General features: G+C 43.7%; 1 protein-coding gene across 3 annotated transcripts in view; it reads left to right on the plus strand.

The window, feature by feature from the left end:
- Window positions 1-300: 300 nt before the first annotated feature.
- Window positions 301-24976, plus strand: part of CFAP298 (cilia and flagella associated protein 298) — a 48292-nt gene continuing 23616 nt past the window's right edge. Inside the window, exons 1-4 of one of the 3 annotated variants that reach the window (XR_015056241.1) lie at window positions 301-470; window positions 4346-4483; window positions 5405-5572; window positions 8949-9016. Coding sequence is in view for 2 of the 3 variants with exons in the window: in XM_085873892.1 (XP_085730018.1) it covers window positions 4333-4483; window positions 5405-5572; window positions 8949-9016 (387 nt within the window). In the remaining variant the exon portion in view is untranslated. Of the gene's footprint in view, window positions 471-4332; window positions 4484-5404; window positions 5573-8948; window positions 9017-24976 lie in introns of those variants that run through there. The other 2 variants (XM_085873893.1, XM_085873892.1) reach the window with 2 other exon arrangements.

The following is a 24976-nucleotide window of genomic DNA, read 5'->3' on the forward strand; positions in this document are numbered from 1 at the left end:
CTGCATTTTGTATGTGGTAGAACATGACCAACCTGTATATCTCGGTTTTGGTTATTATATCTGTATTCTTTGATTCGTTTGAAATCGAATGTTTGGCCTGAAACGAATGCAATCTTATATTAAAGGTACGGTTTTATGTATACGATGTACATTAGGCATGTTAACATGATATTTATATTATGTGATGGTTCTCTTATGACACTGCGCAGCATCTGTAAAGATTCTGATTTGCTTCGTTTGCTGTTGTCATGGTAATAAAGCACGCCATGTTGAATGAAACCTTGCAGTGCCATGGAAACCGCACCCCCCCCCGTAACATGATTTCAGCGTTGTAACAGCTGCCCTCAGGGCTTCAAAAACCACCTAGACGTGCTTTCAGATGAAATAATAGCTGCCTTCAGGGCATTTGTATATTTGTAAATTGACGGAGTGCTTGGGCCTTGCGGAAAACTTCACCAACTGGCGAACAAGTGAGCATGATGAACTGTAACATTTGACAATGACAAAACGGGTCGTTCCATCGTGTTGTAAATACGGAGATCTTCGTGTTCAGTAGATTTTATTGTGAATACATCGCAATGTTCAAATGTGTGCAAAGCGGACGTGTTTTAGTGTTATTTTGAGCAGTTGGTGCGTGATTGAAGAATAAGAACACAGGAACCTATGAAGCATGATAGGTGTAGTATCTATAAATCCATCCATTGGGACCATACTCTGTGTAGAGCGTTGGTGCTGCCTAAGCAGTGTCCTTGGTTATTGGTCACAACCCTGGAGGTGGGGGTAGGGTCCTGGAGGTGGGGGTAGGTAGAGTCCTGGAGGTGGGGGTAGAGTCCTGGAGGTGGGGGTAGGGTCCTGGAGGTGGGGGTAGGGTCCTGGAGGTGGGGGTAGAGTCCTGGAGATGGGGGTAGGGTCGTGGAGGTGGGGGTATGGTCCTGGAGGTGGGGGTAGAGTCCTGGAGGTGGGGGTAGAGTCCTGAAGGTGGGGGTAGAGTCCTGGAGGTGGGGGTAATCCTGGAGTTGGGGGTAGGGTCCTGGAGGTGGGGGTAGGGTCCTGGAGGTGGGGGTAGAGTCCTGGAGGTGGGGGTAGAGTCCTGGAGGTGGGGGTAGGGTCCTGGAGGTGGGGGTAGAGTCCTGGAGGTGGGGGTAGAGTCCTGAAGGTGGGGGTAGAGTCCTGGAGGTGGGGGTAGGGTCCTGGAGGTGGGGGTAGAGTCCTGGAGGTGGGGGTAGAGTCCTGAAGGTGGGGGTAGAGTCCTGGAGGTGGGGGTAATCCTGGAGTTGGGGGTAGGTAGAGTCCTGGAGGTGGGGGAAGAGTCCTGGAGGTGGACAATCACCACTCCGACACAGCATACCAGCATGCTGACATTCATTTTGCTGACCTCGGAAGGATGACAGGCAGAGTCAACCCCACCTGGTATTAATTCAACAGCCGAGTGGGATTTGAACTCAGGATCCTAACCATTAAGCCAACACCAGGCATATAGGCATGGTATGCTGGGAAACAAAGCAAAGCAATCCGTGAAGTATTTTTCATATTCGTGACGACAAACAAACAGAGTAAAAACGTGTTAAATGGAGCACTCTCTGCCCCAGATGACACAGCAGACGTGGGCACCGTGGCCAATGCTGCATGGGCACCAGCAGGACAACATACATGATCAGTATCCCCATGCCTTAAGGTAGTGAATCGTTCCCATGACACCAACAGAAGGCCAAAAAAAAATATGGTTCTCAGGCAATGCAGTGTTCCACCGTTCATGTTGGAGTCGACCACTTCTGGGAGGAAAGCCATGAAGATATGTTCAAACCTGGTGGTGGTCGTATGGCAGCTTAGCTGCCGGGGTAGCTATCATTTCTTGAAGCGCGACTGTGTCGCTGATGCAGTGCCCCTCTACCAGTACACACACTGGAACTGGTACTCATTTCGCCGACCTCGGAAGGATGACAGGCTGAGTCAACCCCCTGGCGTATTAATCCAGCGGCCGACGGGGCTTGAACTCAGGACCCAAGGATCCCAAGCCACCACCCTAACCAGTGAGCCAACACCAGGCTGTGTTAAAACCTGAAGGGGCTGCTTGCAAACAGAAACCACTGATATGGTTTTGAGGGAAATGAAAAGGGAGTTGTTGAAGTGGGTGGGTGTGAGATGATGATGATGATGATCCCTGAAACGAAAACAATAATATTGCTGACCCTCATGAGTGCTTGCTATGTCGATGAGACCTGAAAGGACAATTCATCAGACAATTCAAAATGTTACAGCTGAGCTGTTGGATAACTCTGCTGATCAGATTCAGGAAAGAGGTGAGAACAAGACTGGAGTGACATTGCTGCATTTATCGCGGTTGCTCAGTTTGAATCTGCCGTTAAGCCTGAGTTAGTTGTCATTACCTGCGCCACTGAAGATGGATGGAGGTTATGTTTTCACCCCTTTCTGTCTGTTTGTCTGTGTACAGGACATTTCAAAAAGTTGTGGACGGATTCGGATGAAACTTGGTGGACAGGTTGGGTGTGTGACCACGACGAATTGATTCGATTTTGGTGACGATCCAAATCCAGATCTGATAATTTTTTCAGTGATTCTTCATCGTTGATCAGGCTAAACTAATATATAGCACGGTATCTTAAAAAGTTGTTGGAAGGATTCAGATGAAACTTGATTAATATGTTGGTTGTGTAACCACGACAAATTGATTCAATTTTGGTGAAGATCCGAATCCGGCTCCGACGATAATAATTTTTTAAGTGATTCTTCACAATTGAGAGATAGGGTTCAAAAAAGATATATAGCACGATATCTCAAAAATGTATTGGGCCAGGTATGTTCTCGTGGATCAGGCATTACGGGGCCGAGGTATGCGCTCCACCGAATGCCCGGTTGTAGTTTCTTTTTTGAATCACCTCCGTTATGGTTTCGGGTTGTCCATCTGTCCATGCTAAGTTTGTCTGTTTTCTCTGCAACCGCTTATCCAATTGGTACAAAATTTTCACCATAGGTAGAACTACACATGCAGAATGGTTTAATGATAATTATGACATCATAGGTCACATGGTGTGGCAGCCATGTTGGAAAAAAGGAAAAACTTTGGACCTCTGTATCTCCGAAACCTCTCTATGGAAAAAATTGAAACTTGGCACATGTCAAGTACTCCTCATGGGAAACAAGTCGTCGACCGAGAAGTAACAGGGTCTATCTGACATTTCATTCAAATTTAGAAGAAGTCCATGTAGAAGGGCAACAGAGGAAACTAAGTAAGATTATTTTATGTAACCTTTATATGTACCTGTTATGTAGCACACGATATGAAAATAAAATGTTATGAGATAGCGGCAATTCCACTTTGAATTTTTGATTTCATTTTTCTCAAGCTTTAAAAAAGTGTAGTTGGACCCTGTTAATTCTCGGTCGACGAAGTGTGATTTTTTTTTGATGATGTCATATGGCTTCGTAATGATGTCATAATTGCATACGTCAAATCCTTTATCCAATCAGTATGAAAAATTTTGAGGGTCATCGAGAGCAAAAAAAAAAATGTATGGGGGTGGGGGGGATTGATGACGTCATCATGTCATCATTCACGTGGTTCGATAGCCATATATATATATGTATATATATATTTTTTTAAACATAAAAGTCTTCAAAAACCTTTCTCTGAAATGGCTGAACAGATCGAGGCAAAACTTTACAGGTATGATCACCTATCCAAGAGGAAGAAAAAGTTCTCCACCTATGACACCATAGGCCACATGGTTTGGCAGCTTTGATTTTTTTTTAAGAATAAACCTTTAAAAATCCTCCTCTCCAGAACGGCTTAAGAGATGGAAGGGAAACTTCAAACACATGTTCCCTAAGCCTTGGTGATACCAGGGTGTTCACGAATAATTATTAATAGATCACATGGTCTGGCAGCTGTATTGGATTGAACGAAAAAAAATTACAAAATCTTCTCTTGAACCTCGTCATCGATCAAAGTCAAACTTTACAATTATGATCTAGTCGTGATGGGGAAGATGTGTTTTAAATTTCAACTTGATCGGACACATTGTCTGGCAGCCAGAATTCTTTATTTTTTGAATCTGAGTTCAGGGATTTAAATCAAACTTGGCACAAGTATGTAGAATGATGAAATAATGTGAGTAGAGGCATCTCTGGCAATATCGAAAAGTGTCATTCTCGTTTTACATGTTTCAAATGGGTCATTGTTTTTATATTGTATGAGTCTTTAGAAATGTGAGAAAATCCAAATATTTGCAAAAACCTCCTTGGCCTGAACATTCAGTGTGTGCATCAACATCCAATTTGAGTTGTAACTTGACCAATTGATGATCCAGTGGCATGGTCTTCTCAGTGGTTCTACTGCATGTGAAGCGCGGTGATGAGAGCCAGTTTCTGCTTGAGGTTGGACTGAACACCCCAATAACGGAGATCACACGGAAGGTCTCACAAATCTACAATGCCCGTCTTAAGGTTCATCGTCTTTGCTGTGGTATGTGAATTGTTTCAAAAATAAATTGTGCAGTGTATAAGGCTCAGAGGGGTGCTTGTGCTTATATAAAATGCAGGACAAGGACATGAGGAGACATCAACGTACTTTTATATAAATTATCTTAAAAGACAATGGACAAATTAACATGATATGAGGTAAACCTGGGATACAAGTATCATGAGACATGTGCTAGTGGGAATGTCAGACATTGAAGACTATATAAAGACAATATACCCTTGATGGTCTACTTAAATCAAACTAACTTCAGCTTATTTATCTTGTGCTGGGCTGGTAAATAGTTAGATTCCAGCTTATTACATGAAATGCTCTTAATTGCAGTGAAATAATTGTGGTTAACATTGAGATTTTACTGCTTTTTACTCCCAAAAGAAAAAAATAGGACCGCACGTGCTGAAGCTCACCTGGATCAGGAGCAACAGTCACTCAAACTCCCTGCACAACCACAAACACCATGATTATTTTGTTTTTTAATGCCGTGAACAAACTTTGGTACATCACGAGTGATGAAGGTTGTGGTCAAGTTTCATCGGAATTGTGTGTGTGGTTTCAGACAAGAGTGCAAATGCCTATTTTTGGGGGGGGGGGGGAGATGAAGGTTTGACCCCCCCCATAGTCCCCCATAATGAGCTTAGATTTTGATGCGGTCAATACACCTTTGTTAGGCATCAGATATGAAGCTTGTGGCCAAGTTTCATCAAAACCGTGTGTTTTGTTCAAGCGATAATGACTGAAGTGTTCACAAACTAACTGACTGACTGACTGACTCACCCATAGACACTGCTCGATCGTTTTAGCTCACCGGACTAAAGTTCAGGTGAGCTAATTGTTCATTGAAAACATTGGTGACAGGCTGTCAGTCATCCTGGTCTTCCCCCCTTATCTTCCCATCCTTTCCATTAGAATTATCAGAGCTGGCAGAACATGGCGTGTCACTGCCTCCTGAGATGCAGGGTTTGACAGAGGAGCAAGTGCAAGAATTAGGCCTGCAGGATGAGTGGGGGTTGCGCTGCGTGCCTTCAGGAGGAGCCGTCTACTGCAAGGATGAAATTGGCCGTAGAAATGGGCAAGGTTGGAATCAAAGGCTTTCTTTTCTTTGCAACCACTTTTATTAATATGACATTAACTTTCTGATTGTGACATGTCCAACAACAATACAAAATTGTTCATTCAGTGGGTACTAGTCTGTGGGCTTATGTAAAAAAAGCAACATTTTGGGTAGATTCTTGGCACCCATGTTTAAACACATCTATAAACTTCACTGATAAAGGAAAAAAGGGTGCCAGTTTTTCTATTAGCTTTTTGGGCCTCCATTTTGAATTTCAAAATAGCAGCCGTTTTTACCCTTTTTGTATGATTTTTCGGTATTTAACGTTATTTTGAACATATAATTCAAAGTGTGTGCAAATAGAGTTTGGGTACCAAATGCATTGTAGTTGAGACAACTGTTCATCTGAACTCTGATTGCATGGATATCAACAGGTTTGATGTTAATGTCAAGAAATATTGGTATGAATGTGACACTTATTACTGGTATCTGACAAATATTTTCTGCTTGCAATATGATGCATATCCACTATGAACCAAATAACTTACTGCTTTATTTCAGAAGACCAAAAATGCACAGTGGACATCCCATCCTATAAAATACTTAAGGCATTGAAATTTATGGCAACTTGTTAATTTCACTTATGGTTATGATTCCAGATTAACCATGGCGCCCTGTGGAGAACCATGATGTAAGAAACGTGCAACTGAACCTTCCATTTACTTTCGAATCTGCTTGTTGTGTCAAGGAGACAAGTTCACTGACATTAAAGGTGTTCATCAACTGGAGCATCTGCGACTACCAGAACTGGAATCATACCAATCATTGTTGGACTGTATAAGCAAGAGGGCTCAATATCAAAACCCTGAGTATGTTCATTTGCATCAACAACTGAGTGGCATATCTGGAAAAGAACTGAACAACCAACATGCAGTGTGGCGCAAATCATGTCATGGTGAAGCAACACACAAGCAACACATTGATAGAGACAAAGCTAGATATGACAAAGCAGTTTTATCTCAAGAATCAAGTGTATTGTCATACAGCAAAGGCGATGGTCGCCCTCCCGCATCACAAACATCTCCACCCCAACGCAAGCAACTCCTGCATCTACCAGCACACTAACAAGATCTCGTTACCCTCCATTCCAAAAGGAACACTGTTTCTTCTGTCAAAACGAGAAGATTTGTGGTGGTAAGACAACGCCTTATTACTTGTCGAAGTGTCGATATTGGAGTGTCAATCCAAAACATAGTTGATGTTAGCGGGAATGAACAATGGAAAGTAAACCTGGCAAACATCATAACTGATGGAGACTTTCTTTCAAGGGATATTAAATATCACAAAAATTGCCATACCATTAACTGGCGCAAGTACATACAAGCCAAAGAAAGAGTCAGCAACAGAGAACATCAGGCAGAAAATACAGTGGAATTTATTTCTGCAGAGATCGAGTTCAGTGCTGAATTTCAGGAATCTATAGATCAAGGAAGCATCATTACTTTGAGTGAAGTAGCAACAGGATACAACCAAATTATGCACAATCATGGCATTCCAAACCCACAGATTACACGTGCAGTGCTACTCACCAAAATAGAACAACAAATATCAAACTTCACAATAACTGAAGCAAAAGGAAGAAAACCTGCAGTCATTCATTCTAAGGAAACTGTTCGGTCATCAATAGATACTGTTGTAGAGGAACGTGATGTTTTAGCTATTAGATGAGACATGAAGACCATCTTTCATTGCTCAAAACTTATTAGGCAATTTATCTTGCAAGCCCACGAATCTAACCCATGGACCTTTAATGGCTAATTGACAAATTGTGAAGAACAGTGTGTACCTGCATAACTGGTTGCTATTATGAGGTGGACATTACAAGGAACTCAAGATGCAACAACAGACACACGTGCCAAGCAGCTCAGCAACACATGTCACACTCTTTCACATTCCATAGTGTAAGCATGCAAAACAAAGAGGCAAATGTCTCTGACACCAAAATCATATATAGCTGATTTCCGGTGCAGGCTGTGATACGACAGGACGTATCCAAGGGAAGGGAAAGAAGGGGTGCTTTACAACTTTCCTGAAGGCAAGCCCCACCATTCTGAGAGCACGAGCTGACCTTGGCGAAAGGGATGAGCCATCTGAAGAAGTTCTTCATGGTTGTGAAGAGTTTCTTTGCTCACTTTTCTCTCCAGTTGGAGTCCACTTTGGGCAAGCAAAGCTGCTGAGATGGTTTTTGTTCAAGCAACTCACAGATGAATAAGGAGTTGACAAACTGCCACCGACTCAGGGAGCATGGATTGAACATATATGCCGTGCCCATGCCCAGTGTAATATCTGGCGCCAGGATATGGTATTGAACCCAACTTTTGTTGACCCTTTGACCTTGGGGTGGCGAAACCAAGACAAAAACCTACTGATTGTTCTTTCTCAGGTTGCACCAGCTCCAGTCTCAGTGCTGCAGCTCGTCAGGTGTAACTGTGAGAAATCAAAGTGTTCAAGAAGGTGCTCATGCAGAGGAAACGGTGTGGTCTGTACCGAACTTTGCAAATGTGGTGGGGAAGGCGACAGCTGTACGAACATAACACCACCAAGAATTGGCGAAGATCTCGAAGATGATTGAAGCAATGACAATTATAAATGTTTAATCAGTAACGTTGACACTCCTGATTCATACATGTAGCATTTTCATACCTTTGAAAAAAAAACTTATCCATCTTCTAATTGTATAACCGCCCAAATAAATTTATATTGAATTACATGCTCTATATTATTTCTGTTAAATGTTTTGGAGGATTGGCGAAGAGTGTTCCAATCATAAATATGTTGTTATTATTGGAATCCTCCTGTGCTAAAACATATGATTAGACACCAAAAACATCTTCTTATGTCAAGTGGTTCAAAAGTAATAGCATTTTACAGAGAAAACCCCCCAAATCAGGCGGCCATCTTGAATTTTTCCCAATATTTAGAGTATTTTGAGTGCTCTCAGTTTGCTTCTAATGAATCTTTGTCCCCTTTATATGAGTTTAGATAAAATAAAATAAATATTGTATGACATTTGAATGAATAGTGATCGTTAATTTGCAATATTATTTTTAAAAGAAGATTTTCGGCGGTGGCCATTTTGAAATTCAAAATGGAGGCCCTAAATGTTAATGGAAAAACTGGCACCCTTTTTTTCTAAACCAGTGAAGTTTCTAGATGTGTTTAGACATGGGTGCCACAAATCTACCCCAAAAAATGACAAATCCAGAAAATGTTACATAAGCCCATGGACTATACCCTTCACCGTTAAAGCAGCAATGTTACTTTGTGTGGAACTTGGGACATTGAGCATAGTCACAATGTTTCACTCATTACTTCACGCTCTCTTTCTTTGTTTCACAGCCCCGAATAAAAAAATGCAGGAGGTCATCAAGACAACGATTGATGAAGCAAAAGCCCTCGTGTCAAAAGTATGTAAGTAGTGTCCTGAAGTGTTCTCAAAGACTTGACAAACACAATAGTTAGACGAAACAGCTCAATTTCATGTTTACAGCCTCTGCTATGACTTCAGTCAGATGTGGAACTGCAAAATATCGAAAGAGTTGCTTTGAGAACTGGAGAGTTGGTAGAACGCCTTACCCCACATAGCATTTAAGAAGACCATTCAATTGAAAGAAAATCATGATTTCAAAGGATGTATTAAAAAAAAATACAGAAGTTTAGTGCCGTTGATGGTGTCTTATACACCAACTTATTTAACATATCCAAGTACAGTGAAGCCTTTAATATAGTGTGAATTATGTTCCTGAAAAATGCCGCAATAGTTAAAAACGCGATAGTTAAAACCAATTTTGTATGGTAATAAGGGGGTTAGGTTCCTGGGCTTCCAGAAAATATTGAAAGTCAGCGACAGCCAAAAATAAACACATCACAATTGAAACAAGTAAAAAGACTTAAAATGTGAGCCCCAGTTGTTGTTCAAATTTTGCTGTGTTTGAGTTAAAGGGCGAGCCCATATTTATGGACAACTAAAATATCCACCAGTCAGCCATCTTTGATCAACTCAGAAAATAAAGCGAGGGGCACGTGTATGCCATCATGTCCTGTACTTGTGCAAAGTTTGAACAGAATCGGACCATGCATATCTGTGAAATGTTTGCGGACACATTTAAGTCACAAATTGGCCACCAGTTAGCCATCCTGGATCTGATCTCAAAAAAAATGACAAGCTTATGCAAGCCATCATTCGTTATATGGTCGAAGTTCATGAACTGGTCATCATTTGCGTTACAGGGTCAAAATATTCAATTTTTTCAGTTTTCTCTGTGTTGATAGACATCACCAAGCCACATGCACTTGTGTGAAAAAAAATTAGCAAAAACCACTAATTAACGGCGAATATGGTATTTTTAATTATGGACTTTAATGGATAATGCATTACAAGGAAAACACATTTTCGCGTTTATCTCGAATTCACCCTTTCTGAGTAAATTGGATGTGGATCAGTCATCCTTTGGCCGTTTTGGACAAATCAAGTGCCAAATTAATCCTGAGAATCTGCCAGATACATAATTATGTAAAGATATTTACTAGATCTCTTTTAGGAGTTTGTACAAATTGGTCAGGGTTTGCTGAATAATAACGAGTTGAATAATCAGTTTTGCATCATGCAACAGCAAGTCCCAAGTGTGACTCACCTAAAAAATAACAAAATAGATTAGATTAAAGCTTATTGATTGAAATAAATTCATTTTATTCCAAATTTGACTCACCACATCCGCCGTATCCGCCACATCCGCCGCCTCCGCCTGTTTACTCCACCCCTGACTTGTATCACTTATTTGCCTGTTACACAAAAACTCTTGCATATTTTTTATTTCTGTTTTTTCTACATTAAACTCGACAAAATTACCATTCTTCTCATACAAAGATATCCAGATATCTGTGGTTTTTCTGGTCTGTAGTCAAAGTGGAAAGTGGATGTTTTGAAAAACATGTAACAACTCCGACTTTTTAGGGTGACCAGTTCATGAACGACGACCAAATAGCCAAGATGTGTAAACATGTAAAGAGTCGAGATGTATAAACATGTAAATAGCCAAGATGTGTAAACATGTAAATAGCCAAGATGTGTCAACGTGTAAATAGCCAAGAAGTGTAAACAAGTAAAGATGCAAATAGTCGAGATGTATAAACATGTATATAGCCAAGATGTGCCAACATGTAAACAGGCAAGATGTATAAACATGAAAATAGTCAAGATGTGTAAACATGTAAAGAGCCAAGATGTGTGAACAAGGAAATAGTCGAGATGTATAAACATGTAAATCGCCAAGATGTGTAAACATGTAAATAGCCAAGATGTGTAAACAAGAAAATATGTAAATAGTCGAGATATATAAACATGTAAATATCCAAGATGTATAAACATGTAAATAGCAAAGATGTGTAAACATGTAAATAGCCAAGATATATAAACATATTAATAGCCAACATGTGTAAACATGTAAATAGCCAAGATGTGTAAACAAGTAAATAATCGAGATGTATAAACATGTAAATAGACAAGATGTGAAAACTTGTAAATAGTCGAGATGGAAAAACATGTAAATAGACAAGATGTGAAAACTTGTAAATAGTCGAGATGGAAAAACATGTAAATAGCCAAGATGTGTAAATATGTAAATAGCCAAGATATGTAAACAAGTAAATAGTCAAGATGTGTAAACAAGTCAATATGTAAATAGTCGAGATGTATAAACATGTAAATATCCAAGATGTGTAAACAAGTAAATAGTCAAGATGTATACACATGTAAATAGCCAAGATGTGTAAACAAGTAAACAGCCAAGATGTGTAAACATGTAAATCGCCAAGATGTGTAAACAAGTAAATCGTCGAGATGTATAAACATGTAAATAGCCGAGATATATAAACATGTAAATAGTCGAGATGTATAAAAATGTAAATAGCCAAGATGTATAAACATGTAAATATGTAAATAGTCGAGATGAATAAACATGGAAATAGCCAAGATGTGTAAACATGTAAACAGCCAAGATGTGTTAACAAGTAAATAGCCGAGATGTATAAACATGTAAATAGCCAAGATGTCTAAACATGTAAATAGCGAAGATGTGTTAACATGTAAATAGCCAAGAAGTGTAAACAAGTAAATATGTAAATAGCCAAAATGTGTAAACAAGTAAATAGTCACGATGTATAAACATGTAAATAGCTGAGATGTATAAACAAGTAAATAGCCAAGATGTGTAAACATGTAAATAGCCCAGATGTGTAAACATGTAAATAGTCGAGATGTATAAACATGTAAATAGCCAAGATGTGAAAACAAGTAAATAGTCAAGATGTATAAACATGTAAATAGCCAAGATGTGTTAACATGTAAATATCCAAGATGTATAAACATGTAAATAGCCAAGATGTGTAAACATGTGAATAGTCGAGATGTATAAACATGTAAATAGCCAACATGTGTAAACATGTAAATAGCCAACATGTGTAAACAAGTAAATAGTCAAGATGTATAAACATGTAAATAGCCAAGATGTGTAAACATGTAAATAGCCAAGATGTGTCAACATGGAAATAGCCAAGATCTGTAAATATGTAAATAGCCAAGATGTGTAAATATGTAAATAGCCAAGATGTATAAACATGTAAATAGCCAAGATGTGTAAACATGTAAATAGCCAAGATGTGTTAACAAGTAAATAGCCGAGATGTCTAAACATGTAAATAGCCAAGATGTGTTAACATGTAAATAGCCAAGAAGTGCAAACAAGTAAATATGTAAATAGCCAACATGTGTAAACATGTAAATAGCCAAAATGTGTAAACAAGTAAATCGTCAAGATGTATAAACATGTAAATAGCTGAGATGTATAAACATGTAAATAGCCAAGATGTGTAAACATGTAAATAGCCCAGATGTGTAACATGTAAATAGTCGAGATGTATAAACATGTAAATAGCCAAGATGTGTAAACAAGTAAATAGTCAAGATGTATAAACATGTAAATAGCCAAGATGTGTAAACAAGTAAATTGCCAAGATGTGTAAACATGTAAAGATCCAAATGTATAAACATATAAATAGCCAAGATGTGTAAACAAATAAATAGTCGAGATGTATAAACATGTAAATATCCAAGATGTATAAACATATAAATAGCCAAGATGTGTAAACATGTAAATAGCCAAGATGTATAAACATATAAATAGCCAAGATGTGTTAACATGTGAATAGTCGAGATGTATAAACATGTAAATAGCCAACATGTGTAAACATATAAATAGCCAAGATGTGTTAACATGTGAATAGTCGAGATGTATAAACATGTAAATAGCCAACATGTGTAAACATGTAAATAGCCAAAATGTGTAAACAAGTAAATTGTCAAGATGTATAAACATGTAAATAGCTGAGATGTATAAACATGTAAATAGCCAAGATATGTAAACATGTAAATAGCCGAGATGTGTCAACATGTAAATAGCCAAGATGTGTTAACAAGTAAATATGTAAACAGTCGAGATGTATAAGCATGTAAATATCCAAGATTTATAAACATGTAAATCGCCAAGATGTGTAAACATGTAAATAGCCAGGATGTGTAAACATGTAAATATTCGAGTTGTATAAACATGTAAATAGCCAAGATGTGTAAACATGTAAATAGTAAAGATGTATACACATACAAATAGCCAACATGTGTAAACATGTAAATAGCCAAGATGTGTAAACAAGTAAATAGTCACGATGTGTAAACAAGTTAATATCCAAGATGTGTAAACAAGTAAATAGCCAAGATGGATAAACATATAAATAGCCAAGATGCGTAAACAAATAAATAAATAGTCGAGATGTATAAACATGTAAATAGCCGAGATGTATAAACATGTAAATAGCCGAGATGTATAAACATGTAAATAGCCAAGATGTGTAAACAAGTAAATAGTCAAGATGTATAAACAAGTAAATCACCAAGATGTGTAAACATATAAATATCCAAGATGTATAAACATGTAAATAGCCAAGATGTGTAAACATGTGAATCGTCAAGATGTATAAACATGGAAATAGCCAACATGTGTAAACATGTAAATAGCCAAAATGTGTAAGCAAGTAAATTGTCAAGATGTATAAACATGTAAATAGCTGAGATGTATAAACATGAAAATAGCCAAGATGTGTAAACGTGAAAATAGCCAAGATGTGTAAACATGTAAATAGCTGAGATGTATAAACATGAAAATAGCCAAGATGTGTAAACATGAAAATAGCCAAGATGTGTCAACATGGAAATAGCCGAGATGTATAAACATGTAAATAGCCAAGATGTCTAAACATGTAAATAGCGAAGATGTGTTAACATGTAAATAGCCAAGAAGTGTAAACAAGTAAATATGTAAATAGCCAAAATGTGTAAACAAGTAAATAGTCAAGATGTATAAACATGTAAATAGCTGATATCTATAAACAAGTAAATAGCTAAGATGTGTAAACATGTAAATAGCCCAGATGTGTAAACATGTAAATAGTCGAGATGTGAAAACAAGTAAATAGTCAAGATGTATAAACATGTAAATAGCCAAGATGTGTAAACATGTAAATATCCAAGATGTATAAACATGTAAATAGCCAAGATGTGTAAACATGTGAATAGTCGAGATGTATAAACATGTAAATAGCCAACATGTGTAAACATGTAAATAGCCAAGATGTGTAAACATGTAAATAGCCAAGATGTGTAAACATGTAAATAGCCAAGATGTGTAAACATGTACATAGCCAAGATGTGTAAACAAGTAATTATGTAAATAGTCAAGTTGTATAAACATGTAAATAGCCAAGATGTGTAATCAAGTAAATAACCAAGATGTGTAAACATGTAAATAGCCAAGATGGATAAACATAAATAGCCAAGATGTGTAAACAAATAAATAGTCGAGATGTATAAACATTTAAATAGCCAAGATGAATAAACATGTAAATAGCCAAGATGTGTAAAAAAGTTAATATTGTTGCGGTCTTCGCGCCCGCCGGCGTGCTGACGGCCACGTAACTCGAATCGCGGCACGTCGCCCACCGGACGGACAATCCAGTCGTGACCCTCTCGGACTAACGCCGGGAACCAGTCACGGGTGGACCTTTCGGTCTCACCGCGATCGAGCCAATCAGCCCCCGCGTGGGATAGGGTTGCTCGCCGAATTCGACCTACCTAAGTACCCACGCGGAGGGTAGACCGGGCGATCGCACCTCGCCGCAGGTCGACTTCGGACACGGGCCACTTAAGCGACCCGTTCCGTACTATCAGAATAACCGAGCGGTGTTATCGTCGACCTCGACGGTTCGATTAATTATCGGGCGTATTCAGCCCACTACCAACCCTTTACGTGAAGCAAGATGAGGATTCAATGGGAGAAAAGACGAAGCGAAGCGGGAGAACAGTTCAATAATAAAGCACATTTATTCGCGGCACACGGGAAGCACACATATTCAATTCCACCAAAAGCACACAAAAAAAACACAATTCCATTTACACAAAAAGCAAATATAAAAGCGAAGACAATGCAGAGCTAATACCGACTACCGAGCACACGGCAACACTTATACAATTCTACTTCACAGACGGCGCCGACAACACATACCCAAAACCAAGGAAAAGAAATACCCTCAAGGATGAGGCGGGCCTGAGGCCGAGACCGGGTCGCGCCTACCCGTCTGGTGATGAGACGCGGAGCGGCGATGGCGCCTTACTCCGCGGGCCTCGCGGACAGTGTCTGGCAGGGGGTGGGAAAGGGGCCCCCTTGGTCGCACTATCTCAGCGCGGGGGGGAAACAGGAGGGGGTTGCTGATGCTCGGGGTATAGAGGATCTTTATTATCCCTGGTGTGCGTCTCCACCTCGGCCAGGTCGCGCTGCCGGCCTTCCTCGGGCGTGCAGCTCCCGGCACTGTCGCGAGCACCCCTCGTCTGCCTTCGCCGCTGCCGCCTCTCCGCCTCTGGACTCTCCACCCTGGACTCTTCTTTGGGCTCTCCTCGTTCGACTCTCTTCAGCTTCTCCAGCTACTGCAGGCTTCGGGCTCCAGACTTCCACACACTCTGACTGACGAACACGGTCCTTTTATCCCCCCGTAGCTTCGCCTTTGACCCCCTCCCTTTGACCTTTCACCTCGCTCCCCATTGGCCCGAGAAAAAGTGGGCGTGAAGGCTTTTTGATCCACAAATTTGCATATATCGATCGTTCTGGAGGCGGGGCCAAATCGCCCCTCGCTCACCGATTGGACGGCAAAAGTGGGCGTGTGTCGTTTTTGATCCGTTTTTGAAGCACAAAATCCGTGATTTTGTACACGCTGTTCGACGTGCGCCCTGCACGAGTCCAACACCGGTACCCACAGCGGGGCAAGAACGGTGGCGATGCTACGGTTGCGAGGTGTGACGTGAAGGTCGTGGCGGTTGTGGTGAAGCGGCGTTGTGGTTGGTGGTTGATGTTGTGGTTGTGGTGGTAATCATGGCGGTTGGTCCAAAATAAAGATAGTAAAAGAAAAACGGCTATCCTGAAGAGTCGCAGCTCGCATAAATGACATGTATTCCCACTAGACAACGGGTTCGGGCCTAACTACACATGTACTTACCGAGATACCTCACCTAAGGGACCTGAATGGTGGTTTGCGAATCTGATAACCACAACACTACCCCCTTCCCTTTTTACAGACTCGTCCCGAGTCGTCAAATTTTCGTGTGCCATCATGTGTAGTTTTCCCCTAGTACATTTTACCTACGGATCCCTGAGTGCGACATTCATGGTATTCGTGTCCCCAAAATAAATAACCTGAGGGCTGCGTAACTATCTAAACAAACTCACTCACACGGACGACTTAAATAAAATTGCCGGCGCTAGACAGACATGCCGGGGGCGCACTCATATTTACAGTACATCTTAACCTTAACTTACAAATCTTACACTAAACCATGGCCCAGGATCATTGAACTCTGCAAAAGAAAAGCAGTTAGCAGGGAGCCAGGCTGCCCACATGCAGTCTCTGGCTCAAACAATGCAGGTGACAGGGAACGTGGCTGGCTGCTCACACGCAGTCCAAGGCCTTCCCTTTTGAACTGAACGCAGTGAACCACAACGGTGCTTGGGCTGCAAACGCAGTCTCCGTGCCAGCTCAAGTGGCACACGCAATGAGCACAACGAATGGATGCATGAACGGTTTGAACTGAATGCAGTGAACCACAACGGTGCATGGGCTGCACAACGCAGTCTCCGTGCCAGCTCAAGTGGCACACGCAATGAGCACAACGAATGGATGCATGAACGGTTTGAACTGAATGCAGTGAACCACAACGGTGCATGGGCTGCACAACGCAGTCTCCGTGCCAGCTCAAGTGGCACACGCAATGAGCACAACGAATGAATGGATGAATGGATGGACGCAAAACACGGTGCACGGGCTGCCACTGCAGGCCCGTGTTGTAGCTGCCAACAGGGCAGTTCTCGCAGCTTGCAAACTGTTGCTTTCTGATCCTGGCGCACATGGAAACGAACAGGGGGGGCAAAGCAAAAATTGAACGGGGCTGGTGAACGTGGGCAGTGGGCATGGCATGGCAAAGGTGAGCAGGCAAACACAGCCCGCAGAAGAAGGCCGCTGCAGGCAAACATAGCGGGCAGATGAACTGGCCGGCACAGGCCTTGAAGCAAACACGGCCAGCCGATGGCACAGGCCTTGCAGCAAAACAACAGCTGCCGATGAAGTTGGCCGGCCTCCGCCTTGAAGCAAAACACGGCCAGCCGATGAAGTTGGCCAGCTCTTGCCGTTCAGTGGAGGTTGGTGGAGGGAGTGCGGTGGTGCTGGCCACTTGGAGGGCGGGCTCGGACCTACCTACCTGTCTCCCTCCCAACCTATCGCCTTTGCCTGTCACTGTACATACCCACTCCCTTAATTTGTCAAACCCCAATTTAGCCCCAACTTATTTTTTTATTGTTTTTATTTTTACTTCCCCACTATAAATCGTCCCCTAACCCCCTTTATCGTCCTTGTTCGGCTAACCTATTCTGTCACCTAGCCTACTCCCAACCCCTACGTTCCCTTCCCGGAGGGGAATAAGGGAGAGCTAACGTCCTGTGTCGAGGCCCAACGAAGCCCCAGAATGGCCTCCCCAGAGTTCGGCGATCTATAACCAAAGTGGGTCCAGCGGCCCACAACGACAGCGAGGGGATGGATGGTGCGGAGGGGTACACTTCCTAATCTACCCTATCCATTTAACTGTTAAACTACCCCGGGGCTTTCAACAAGCGCCTCTCGCTTAAAGTATTAGTTCTAACAACCCAGATTCCCGTCGCCTGTGTTGGTGTCCTCACAATTTCGGGCCTCGCCCCCCAATTTTCTCTCCGTGCCCTCACACGGTCTCCTGGCTGGGACACGTGGCTCCCTTTGGCAGGCACGACCCTCTGCCGAATCTCCCGCTATGGCACCCCCGGGCACGACACTGCCTCCGAGCCTACCAGCTCCCTAACACCGGGGAGTGCCCCCCATGGCACCTCCCCTGAAACGCACACGTGGCAGGCCGGCCTCTCGGGCCCCTTTCCGAGGGTCACCCGTGCCCACAACACTGCCCACGTGGCTAATGGCGCCCCGGGCCCCCGCACCAAGCAGGCGCACCCGTGCCCACTACTCTATCCCGGCCCCCCCATGGGCCCATGGCCTACCGCGGCCGACTAGCCTGGTGCCCGGGGTACCCACTCAGCGATACTCACCTTTCGCAGCCACGCTCCCAAGCCCGTCAACAGGGCTCCTGCACCCCTCCAAACGGGTTTCGAGCCTACACACCCACCAACAACAAAACGACCTCCATTTTTCAATTTGACTAACCCAGCTAACTCACTTTACTCTGACCCCGGGGTCCCTTGGGCGGGAGTCACTCCTCCCCCCAATCACTCATCGCACCATGCATTCCCCATTCGCTCCATCCACACAGACCCGCTGGCCTCACTCACTCACCATGTACTCACCTCTCAACTCTTCAACACTTCAACACACACACCGCTGAACTCTGCCATCCTTCTATCTGCATCCCCTAACTAACTCGTGCTCCCACGTCGTCCCTTAAACTATAGCACGTTCCTTTTAACACTACGTAGCTAAGCTACGTCCCCTCTACACATTCACAAGTCTGTCACTGTCTCCAAATAAATCATTTTATTTCCCCACCTAAATCTGGCTACAATCCCTCTAACTAATCCATTCCACGGACTCCATGAGGACTTACCCCTGCCCCATGAAGTCGGTCTAGCTAAGCTAACCCTTCCCCCTAACTAGTTTCCATCCTGTGCCCAGGTAAGGGGGTCTTTCACCCCTTGCCCAGGAATCCTGTGCACCCGAAAGTGAGGCTTGTTTTTTTTTTTTTTTTTCATGCGCAGCACCTGCGCGGCAACTCAGAGCTCGCGCACTTTACACCTGCCCGTGACGTCATGCAGCTGCACGTGTTCCTCGTCCCTCCTTGGACGGGACCATCCGGCAGAGATACCCCTCCTGCCGGATTCCAACCCCACGTGCAGCCATGACGTCACCGTGCGCAAAAAAAAAAAACACAAGCCCCACGTCTCGAGGGGTTCCCCACGCGAACACATGTGCTTTGCCCGTTGGAGCTTAACACACACGATCGCGTGGAGAACCCGTCCGGTCCAAATCCGTTTACCTGCCTAAACTTTGTCCGTCCGCGGGATCGGCAAATCCACCGCGTGCGTTTCCGGACCGGGACTTCACTCTCGCAAGCGAGCACGTGGCGGTCTCGTGCGTTGCACAGCACGAACCGCGTGCTCACTGCTGGGTGAACCCGGCACGGTCCGCGAAACAACTACAGCCGCTACCCGGCTTTCGTTTCTCCCATGTCGCCGTCTCCGTCTCCATTCAACACACGCATACCTGCGTGTTACGACGCACACAGTCCACTCCATCACATTCACACCGGGAGACGCGACTGCGTGCTCCCGCATGCCGACCGACATCTCCCTCACATACCGCTCTCTCACACACACGGTCTCCCTTGCACACAGCGACCTTGCACACGGCCGTTCACTCACGCACGGTGCCTCACCACTCACACAAACCATACTACTTACACACGCGGGGGCACTCACCCGCGGTGCCTCACTCATACACACGGCGACACTCACACACGCGGTCTCTTCCACACACGGTGCCTCACCCACACACGCGGGGGCACTCACCCGCGGTGCCTCACTCACACTGGCCGTTTCACTCACACACACGGCCTCTTCCACACACGGTGCCTCATCCACACACGGCGTGCTGGGAAGCACGCACTCCGGCACCATCGCTACCACACCACTCACACACGGGGTCGCTTCCACACACGGGGACGCACTCACACCTTGCACCACACACACAGGGACAACCACACTGGGGATTTGTGTCCCCACAAGGGTCTCTGGGGCCTCTATACCCCCCAAGCTCTCCGTGCACCCGTCCACAGCACCCGTCCCCTCAACCTCGCAAAGCACGACCGAACTCACCTGGTCGTGACTCGCCTCAAGGGGGCATACTGCTCCCTCGTTCCTGGAGGAGGCCATCCAGGTGCTCGCACTGGGTCCCCACACGCTCCGCGAGCTCACCCCCATTGTCCTCCACTACCTCCGTGTGTGTGTGCGTCACTTACCCCGTCTTCATCGTGCAGTCTCTCCTCTATTTTTTCTGTCTCCCGTGTCTCTATACATTTTCTCTCCTGGTTCCTTTTTTCTGTCTCTTCCTGGTTCCTTTTCCTTTCCCATCTTAGTCGTTCTTTCTCTCTGAGCCCCATTAGCTGTTCGTTCTCCCTCCGTTTTAGTTGTTCAATTTCACTCATAGAGTTGTTGTTTTCTTTCCCACTGTTCCTCCTGCTTTTTGTTTTCCAATCTCATCGTTTCTTTCAATTGGCTCATTTCCTTCCTGTGTTTCATTCGCTGTTCTCTCACGACTCTTCCTCGTTTCCTCTCCTGTCCTTCCTTCTCCAGTTTCATGGTTTGCTTCATTTGGTTAATCTCCTTTTGTGTTTCATTTGCTGCTGTCTCATTACTCTTCCTCGTTTCCTCTCCTGTCCTTCCTTCTCCAGTTTCATGGTTTTCTTCATTTGGTTAATCTCCTGTTTGTGTTTCATTCGCTGTTCTTTGTCTATCTCGTACTCCAGCCTCAGCTTTTCTTCCAATTGGTCAACCTCAGATTCATGTTCTTTTTGTTTTCTATTCCATTGTTCCTCTCGTTCTTCCCTCTCCAATCTCGTTGTGTCCTTCAATCTCCTGATTTCTCCTTCCTGCTTCATTCCTTGCTCCTTTACTTTCTCCTCGTATTCAAACCTATTTTTTTCCTTTTGTCGTTCAGTTTCAAATTCATACTCTTTCAGTTTTCTATTCCACTGTCTTTCTTGTTCCTCCTTCTGCAATCTCGTCATTTCTTTCAACTGACTGATTTCTTTCTCCTGTCTCATTCGTTCTTCCTTCATTACTCTTTCTTGTTCCTCATTCTTTAGTCTGGCCTTCGCTTCCAGCTGTTCGATCTGTACAGTGTGGTTTCTTAAAGTTTCATTTTCCGTTCTCTTCCTTTCCTCTTTTAACACTCTCAGTTCGTTTTGTAGTTCCCTCTCTTTGTTTTGGTGTTTCTGTAACTCAGAAACTTTCTTTCCAATTCCTTTCTCATCTCCGCACTCTCAGACTTTGCTTTGGCTTCTAACTGTTCTTCCGGCTTGCGCTTGTGGTTTTCTACCCGTCTTCCCAGTTCCTCTGTCTCCGTTTTTCCCTCCAGTCCCAGCTTATCAACTCTCTTCGTCATGTCTTGAAGTCTTTTCTCACACTCCACCGTTTCGACCTTCAATCCCTCCTCTGTCTCCTCCTGGCTTTCTTTTAATTGGTTTTTCGCCTCGAGTGCGTTTCCATCCATTTTTTTATTTTCCATTTGTTGCGTATTTCTCTTCATTTCGTTGTTCCTTTCTTTCATTTCGGCATTCCTGTAATCCAGTTTGTCATTTATGCTCTGCACGAGTTCCATAACGTGCTGTATCGTCACCTGCCCTGGCCACTCCCACTGACTACATTTAGCGGTGGGGTTATAATAAAAAAACCGACCAGATGAACGGCATCGATGCCTTTCCCAACCTTCTGGTACGGGTTTCTCTTGCACGGTGATCTCGTCCTGAGCCATGGATTCTACATTACTATTACACATACCTAATCCACCCGGCACCCGCTCGCCTTGAGACGCCATCTTGCTTCTCGTGAAGGGTTAATTTAACTCGCTCGTAATTTGGATGGAATCGGGGGTCGCTTCTCTCACCCCTGGACCGATTCCCGTGAATTTAGCCGGAGACAGGAGAGCCCGTTTTCCTGTTCTCCGATACCAGTGCCGCGAGGAGGGCGATGAATTTGTATCGCACGACCTGACACCAGTGTTGCGGTCTTCGCGCCCGCCGGCGTGCTGACGGCCACGTAACTCGAATCGCGGCACGTCGCCCACCGGACGGACAATCCAGTCGTGACCCTCTCGGACTAACGCCGGGAACCAGTCACGGGTGGACCTTTCGGTCTCACCGCGATCGAGCCAATCAGCCCCCGCGTGGGATAGGCGTGCTCGCCAACCTCGCCCTACCTAAGTACCCACGCGGAGGGTAGACCGGGCGATCGCACCTCGCCGCAGGTCGACTTCGGACACGGGCCACTTAAGCGACCCGTTCCGTACTATCAGAATAACCGAGCGGTGTTATCGTCGACCTCGACGGTTCGATTAATTATCGGGCGTATTCAGCCCACTACCAACCCTTTACGTGAAGCAAGATGAGGATTCAATGGGAGAAAAAGACGAAGCGAAGCGGGAGAACAGTTCAATAATAAAAGCACATTTATTCGCGGCACACGGGAAGCACACATATTCAATTCCACCAAAAGCACACAAAAAAACACAATTCCATTTACACAAAAAGCAAATATAAAAGCGAAGACAATGCAGAGCTAATACCGACTACCGAGCACACGGCAACACTTATACAATTCTACTTCACAGACGGCGCCGACAACACATACCCAAAACCAAGGAAAAGAAATACCCTCAAGGATGAGGCGGGCCTGAGGCCGAGACCGGGTCGCGCCTACCCGTCTGATAATGAGACGCGGAGCGGCGATGGCGCCTACCTCCGCGGGCCTCGCGGACAGTGTCTGGCAGGGGGTGGGGAAAGGGGCCCCTTGGTCGCACTATCTCAGCGCGGGGGGGAAACAGGAGGGGTTGCTGATGCTCGGGGTATAGAGGATCTTTATTATCCCTGGTGTGCGTCTCCACCTCGGGCCAGGCCGCGCTGCCGGCCTTCCTCGGGCGTGCAGCTCCCGGCACCGTCGCGAGCACCCCCTCGTCTGCCTTCGCCGCTGCCGCCTCTCCGCCTCTGGACTCTCCACCCTGGACTCTTCTTTGGGCTCTCCTCGTTCGACTCTCTTCAGCTTCTCCAGCTACTGCAGGCTTCGGGCTCCAGACTTCCACACACTCTGACTGACGAACACGGTCCTTTTATCCCCCCGTAGCTTCGCCTTTGACCCCCTCCCTTGACCTTTCACCTCGCTCCCCATTGGCCCGAGAAAAAGTGGGCGTGAAGGCTTTTTGATCCACAAATTTGCATATATCGATCGTTCTGGAGGCGGGGCCAAATCGCCCCTCGCTCACCGATTGGACGGCAAAAAGTGGGCGTGTGTCGTTTTTGATCCGTTTTTGAAGCACAAAATCCGTGATTTTGTACACGCTGTTCGACGTGCGCCCTGCACGAGTCCAACACCGGTACCCACAGCGGGGCAAGAACGGTGGCGATGCTACGGTTGCGAGGTGTGACGTGAAGGTCGTGGCGGTTGTGGTGAAGCGGCGTTGTGGTTGGTGGTTGATGTTGTGGTTGTGGTGGTAATCATGGCGGTTGGTCCAAAATAAAGATAGTAAAAGAAAAACGGCTATCCTGAAGAGTCGCAGCTCGCATAAATGACATGTATTCCCACTAGACAACGGGTTCGGGCCTAACTACACATGTACTTACCGAGATACCTCACCTAAGGGACCTGAATGGTGGTTTGCGAATCTGGTAACCACAACAATATGTAAATAGTCGACATGTATAAACATGCAAATAGCCGAGATGTATAAACATGCAAATAGCCAAGATGTGTAAACATGTAAATAGCCAAGATGTATAAACATGGACATAGCCAAGATGTATAAACATGGACATAGCCAAGATGTATCAACATGTAAATAGCCAAGATGTATAAACATGTAAATAGCCAAGATGTGTGAACATGTCAATAGCCAAGATGTGTAAACAAGTAAATAGTCGAGATGTATAAACATGTAAATAGCCAAGATGTGTAAACATGTAAATAGCCAAGATGTGTCAACATGTACATAGCCAAGATGTGTAAACAAGTAAAGAGTCGAGATGTATAAACATGTAAATAGCCAAGATGTCTAAACATGTAAATAGCGAAGATGTGTTAACATGTAAATAGCCAAGAAGTGTAAACAAGTAAATATGTAAATAGCCAAAATGTGTAAACAAGTAAATAGCCAAGATGTGTGAACATGTCAATAGCCAAGATGTATAAACATGTAAATAGCCAAGATGTGTGAACATGTCAATAGCCAAGATGTGTAAACAAGTAAATAGTCGAGATGTATAAACATGTAAATAGCCAAGATGTCTAAACATGTAAATAGCGAAGATGTGTTAACATGTAAATAGCCAAGAAGTGTAAACAAGTAAATATGTAAATAGCCAAAATGTGTAAACAAGTAAATAGTCAAGATGTATAAACATGTAAATAGCTGAGATGTATAAACAAGTAAATAGCCAAGATGTGTAAACATGTAAATAGCCCAGATGTGTAAACATGTAAATAGTCGAGATGTATAAACATGGACATAGCCAAGATGTATCAACATGTAAATAGCCAAGATGTATAAACATGCAAATAGCCAAGATGTGTGAACATGTCAATAGCCAAGATGTATAAACATGTAAATAGCCAAGATGTGTGAACATGTCAATAGCCAAGATGTGTAAACAAGTAAATAGTCGAGATGTATAAACATGTAAATAGCCAAGATGTGTAAACATGTAAATAGCCAAGATGTGTCAACATGAACATGGCCAAGATGTGTAAACAAGTAAATATGTAAATAGTCAAGATGTGTAAACATGTAAATAGCCAAGATGCGTGAACATGTCAATAGCCAAGATGTGTAAACAAGTAAATAGTCGAGATGTATAAACATTTAAATAGCCAAGATGTGTAAACATGTAAATAGCCAAGATGTGTCAACATGTACATAGCCAAGATGTGTAAACAAGTAAATATGTAAATAGTCAAGATGTATAAACATGTAAA

Source organism: Eptatretus burgeri, chromosome 3, assembly GCF_056783735.1.
Source record: "Eptatretus burgeri isolate ZD-2024b chromosome 3, Ebu_testis_v1, whole genome shotgun sequence".
In the NCBI taxonomy this organism is placed as follows: Eukaryota; Metazoa; Chordata; class Myxini; order Myxiniformes; family Myxinidae; genus Eptatretus; species Eptatretus burgeri.